This window comes from Crocuta crocuta, unplaced genomic scaffold (assembly GCF_008692635.1).
Source record: "Crocuta crocuta isolate KB4526 unplaced genomic scaffold, BGI_CrCroc_1.0 scaffold693, whole genome shotgun sequence".
In the NCBI taxonomy this organism is placed as follows: Eukaryota; Metazoa; Chordata; class Mammalia; order Carnivora; family Hyaenidae; genus Crocuta; species Crocuta crocuta.
Window position 1 is genome coordinate 166,498 of NW_027527545.1, and position 5,135 is coordinate 171,632.

Here is a 5,135-nt window from a genome sequence, read left to right on the forward strand (position 1 = left end):
TCTCCGATCCTCTCCACTTTAGAATAGAAACACAGGACCCTGGGCCAAGAGCTCAGTCACCAGCAGGGGCTCACTCTCCAGCCCTGGGATCACATGGTCACTCATTCTTATAGCTTTCGCGGCCACGGACAGGGTGGGAGTGAGAGCGGAAGGAACAGAGGAGGAAAGGCTGGCCCAGGGGAGGCAGGGCCAAGGCCCTGGGTGCTAGTTCTTCCCGGAGGCCTGCTCTGGGCCGCCACCACCCTGGGGCGAGAGGAACGTTGGGGCCCATTCAGTAGTTCCTACGGGAGCTAAGCCTGGGCCTCCGGCCCGTGCCCAGTCCCCAAGAGTTGGTCCTAGATCCCTCCCACTCCCCCTGCCACCCCATTCGCAGAAGTCTCGAACCCCAAGCCTCCCTGGCTGGGGCTGGGCCCTCCCAGCAAACCCCCTCCCCGGCTTACTGTACATCCAGGAGACCAAGGCGACACCCGGAGAGCTGGCCTGTCCTCCGGAATCGAAGGTGTCTCTCTGTCTCCAACTGTGGGCGTGATGTGCATCCCCAGGTCCAGCCGCGGCCCCTAGGAAAAGGCACGGAAGGGACTGAGCAGGACAGAGGTGGCACTGAGGCCGTTCTGGGCCTGAGGGACCCTCAATCTGGGGGGAATGCCGTCAGAAGTCAGGCATGTGGGTCTGGAAGCTTCAGATCTGGTGACAGCCCCTACTCCACGGTGGGCGCCGGCCAGCAAGGGTCTCAAGGGCCAATCACACCCCAGGCACAGAGGTGGACCCAACCCTCTCTGGTTCTGGGGGGAGGGGGGGCCTGGTGGCAGGTCAGGCCAGGGGCCCTCAGAGGCACTGCAACACGCTTCCTTCAAGGAAGGTGGGGAGCCCTTCGTTCTGAATAGGCACGTTGTTCTGTGTTTTCTTAGTCTGTGTTGGTCTGTTTGACATCCATCAATCACAGGGTCAAACTGCGGGCCACTGTCAGTTACGTCCGCCCTGCCACCCAGGGCCCGTCCCTGAACCTTGCCCTTGTCCAACACTCACAGCAGCCAATGTTCCTGTGCCCTGAAATAGCCTGGAGGAGACACGGCGTGGGGGAGGCTGGGGCGGCAGAAAGACTGAGCCCGGAGACACCCCTTCCTCGGCCTCCTCCGGGGACTCCTCCGAGAGCAGTGTCCAGCTCTCTCCCCTGGCCTCTCTCGCCATGAAGGGGAGGCCGCAGGGCCTGGATCTGTCCCTGGGCACCGGCGCTTATTCTCATATGACAGGGAGGTTTCAAAGCTGCCGCAGGGGCCTTGGTCGTTGGGACACAGCCCACTGATGCCCGGAAGGATGAACCCAACAGTCAGCATCTTCGCCCACATGACAGGTTGTGTGAGTCCCAGGCGGCAGGTGCCAGCGGCCAGGATGCGGCAACCTGTGCGGTTAGGCCTGGGCTGGACCCCCAGCCCCTAACGCAGCCGCACCACTCGTGGGCTGTGTCTTCATGATGAACCACTCGATTTCTCCACATGGGCGTCCGTGTGGCCCTCCTCTCCCCGCTCAGGACGCTCTGGGACTGACCGCCTGCTTCCTGGGGCTCCATGAAGCAGAAGCCCCTCCTCACCCACAATCGGTGCTTGCTTCTGAGCTGCAGGTGGAGCTCTGTGGAAGGTGCTGGAGCCCCACACTGGGAGGAAAGGGCCCACAGAAACGGGGAAGGACAGCTGCGGGCCATCCTCGTTCCCTCCCTCGCAGGGTCCATCTGCTCGTCGAGACGGGCGGGGCGGGGGGGGCAGTAAGGGCTCGGAGCATCTGCATTCATGTCCTCGCTGCACAAGCATTAACCGAGGGCTCTGTAACGATGCACAGGATGCTATGCGTGGCGGTACCGCAACAATCCCATCAGGTGAGGCCCCTGCAATCCAGCAGCTCCAGTGAGATATTTCTAGAGATTTTCAGGGCCTCGAAAGCAAACGGGCCCTTTCCCAAGCAGCCGCTGGAGGGTATTCTCCTCCGAAACAAGAATGTGAACCAGCGGTGAGGAGGACATGGGCAGCGAGGAGTGGGTCCGATGCAAGCCACGCAGGGCTGAGGGTTTCAGCTGCCCTGCAGCCCACATTGGGCTGTGTAGGGTTGAGGCTGTGCATGCTTGGAGCAAAAGAATGAAATGGGTCTCCACCACCCAGGCCCAGCCACTCCCTCCCAGAGCCAGCATCTCTGTCACTNNNNGGGGGGGGGGAGGAGACTGGGCTCTGTTTGTCCTTCTATCCAAACCCGAACCCTAACCTTTGAAATCCCCAAGGGTTTGGGAACCCAAACCTTGAAAACTCATATAGTTTGGGGAGGCAGGAACTCAGGGCCAAAGCTGGGGTGGCCACCCCCCCCAACGTGTGCTCCCTGGGGCACTGGGCTGCGCAGCGGCTCTGAGGGCTTTTCCCCGATTTGACAAGGGTTCATTTCCAGTGTGAGATCTCGACTTGGGGTGCGATCCACGACAGCGCTCCCGCATCCTTCATAGTCAGGGTGGCGGTCCCCCAGGGTCATCGTGTCAGGTCCAGGTCAGGGCTCCTCCTGAAGCCGTTTCGGCTGCGGCTGGACCAGCGCTCTGGACACAGGTTGCTCCCGGCAACAGGTGAGCCAGGACGGAAACCTTGCCGACACCCGCGCAGAGCCCGGGGCTGCGCCCCTCCCCGCCAGGGCACGTTTCCGGAGTGTTCTGAGGTGCCCCCTGCTCAGGCGGCCTGCAGGCCCGGGGACCGGGCGGGCTCTCTCCCACTCCGGCCGGCCCTCCGCGGGGCTTCTCCACCAGGCAGAAGCTTCCCGGGACCGCGGAGGGGAAAAGCGCACTGCGCGCAATCGACGTGTGACTCGTGCTGATGGAAATGCTGACTCGGGGCACCCTCCTGGGAAGAAAGGGTTTCGAGGGACAGGAGGGGCTTGCCCAAATTCAGGAGGCACGGACACCCCCTTCGCACCGCGGGGGCGTGGCCGTGAGGAAGTGCCCCCACGGCCCCGGGGCTCCGGTGTGCATTCGCAACTCACGTCCCCCTCACCTTCTCCCAGGAGAGGGAGCAAGGACGACCCCATGAATCTTACCATTTGCAAACCCGGGGACGACTTTCCCGCCACAGTGTCCTGCACAGGAAGAGGCGCTCTGGGTTTAAGTGGAGGGTCCCAGTCTAAAAGGAATTGGGGGGAGAAAAGTTCCGTTCTTTCAGAAACATAGAGGGGTATGAAATTGACCAAAATATGTACTTATGTATTTATTTACTGTTTTAAAACACTCTTTCTGAAGTATTGACTCTCAACTTGGGACAACACTGAAACGGGAGAAGGCATCAGTGAGCAAAGGGAGACTCTGAGGGGCGCAGCTGTGTCAGGAACTTGGCAGTGATGGGGGGCAGGGCGGCGGAGAGGACAGGCTATTTCCCATGGGAACGGAGACGGATGTCGCCTGTCAGACAGCGTCATCAGAGAAACAAGCAAGAAGCAATTAGACCAAGAACACACAGAGAAATGTTCAATTTAAAGAGGAACTGGAGGGGCGCCTGGGGGATTCGGTCAATTAAGCTTCCGCCTCTCGACTTTGGCTCCGCCCCCCCGACTTTGGCTCCGCCCCTCGACTTTGGCTCCGCCCCTCGACTTTGGCTCAGGTCATAATCTCACAGTCGTGGGATGGAGCCCTATGGCTCCGTGCGGCAGTGTGGGGCCTCCTGGGGACTGTCTCTCTCCCTCTCTCTGCCCCTCCCCTACTCATGCGTGCTCTCTCTCAAAATAAATAAAAATAAACTTTAAAAAGAAGAAGGACCAGCCTGATGCCAGCCTTACCCCTGGGAGCCAGAGTCCGGCACTCGTCCAGGATCACGAATCGACACAGGTTCCTCCGCGCGCCGGCCAGCAACGCCCACTCCTGGCTGAGCGGCAGCGCCACATCCTCAAGGGTGACGGACTCCTAAACCGACACCCACATTCTGGCTCAGCCAAAACCACCTGCGGGGCAGCCGGTTACCGCCGGGGGAGGGTGCCCATTCACAACACTCTCTCTGCCGCAGGGCTCCGCAAAGCCGGCCTGCCTCCTGCCTTTTACAAATAAAGTTTTATCGGCACGCAGCCGTGCCCCATTTGCTTAGCCATCCCTGAGGCTCATTTTGTGCTGTGCCCTCGACGACGAGTAGTGGCTGTGACAGGGACAGGGATCCTACGGCCAACCGAGCAGATGGTACTCCCCTTCTTCTCACATTTGGACAAACGACAAAGTATAAGCTTTGGCTCTTGGTCACTTCACACCGCCAATGACTGCACAGCCTATTTCTGGGCTCTAGAGAGAGTTCTTCCTAAATTCTTGATTTAAGGCACCAAAACTTTGGGATCGATCACTTCATTTTGGTGAAATCCCTACCCTCCCAAGACTTACGTAAGCATCATGTAATCCTTTGAGGCCTTGTTAACACAGGACTCCCACTGCATCTGAGAAGCCCAACGGCCTTTTCACAGCATGGTCAGCTAGAGCGCTCGGTGACGGTGGGAATGTTCTCGGCCTGCACTTTCCAGAAGCCAGCAGCATGTGTAGCGACTGAGCACTGGAGAAACGGGACTCAGGCCACTAAGAAACCGAGTCTCTCATTTCACTGAATTGTAATTTATTGAAATGCATGCAGACACGTGTGGTTTGGGTAAGTGTCAAAAGGGCCACCCCCACCGGGGCTCTGCTGCTACGGATTCTAAATGAGCCTCGTGCAGGGTGCCTGGGTGGCCCCGGCGGTTAAGTGTCCGACTTCAGCTTAGGTCATGATCTTGCGGTTCGTGAGTTCGAGCCCCACGTGGCCTCTGTGCTGACAGCTCAGAGCCTGAAGCCTGCTTGGGATCCTGTGCCTCCCTCTCTCTCTGCCCCACCCCTGCTCATGCTCTGTCTCTGTCTCTCAAAAAATGAATAAACATTAAAAAAAAATTTTTTTAATGAGCCTCATTCTACAGCCCCAGGGTCACTGGGGGGACCCTTCCTCCCAAGCCACTCGCTCCAGAGGCCAGGCACTGCAAGAAGCCACCAGGTCCCCCGGGGCAAGGCAGAGGGGCTCCACGCTTCCCCTCCCCTTTCTTCCTCAGCTGGGGGCGGGGAGAAAGGGGACAGGGCCCAGAGGACAGAATCCTCCCTCCCCCCCCCCCAATGATTC

General features: G+C 59.5%; 1 protein-coding gene across 2 annotated transcripts in view; it reads right to left on the reverse strand.

The window, feature by feature from the left end:
* ZNF333 (zinc finger protein 333) overlaps nucleotides 1-5,135 on the reverse strand; it is a 16,797-nt gene that overhangs the window by 11,487 nt on the left and 175 nt on the right. Inside the window, exons 2-4 of one of the 2 annotated variants that reach the window (XM_077765322.1) lie at nucleotides 3,793-3,916; nucleotides 3,061-3,143; nucleotides 441-557 (exon numbers count right to left, since the gene is read on the reverse strand). In XM_077765322.1, coding sequence (XP_077621448.1) covers nucleotides 441-557; nucleotides 3,061-3,143; nucleotides 3,793-3,916 — 324 coding nt within the window. The remainder of the gene's footprint in view (nucleotides 1-440; nucleotides 558-3,060; nucleotides 3,144-3,792; nucleotides 3,917-5,135) is intronic. The other variant, XM_077765327.1, reaches the window with a different exon arrangement.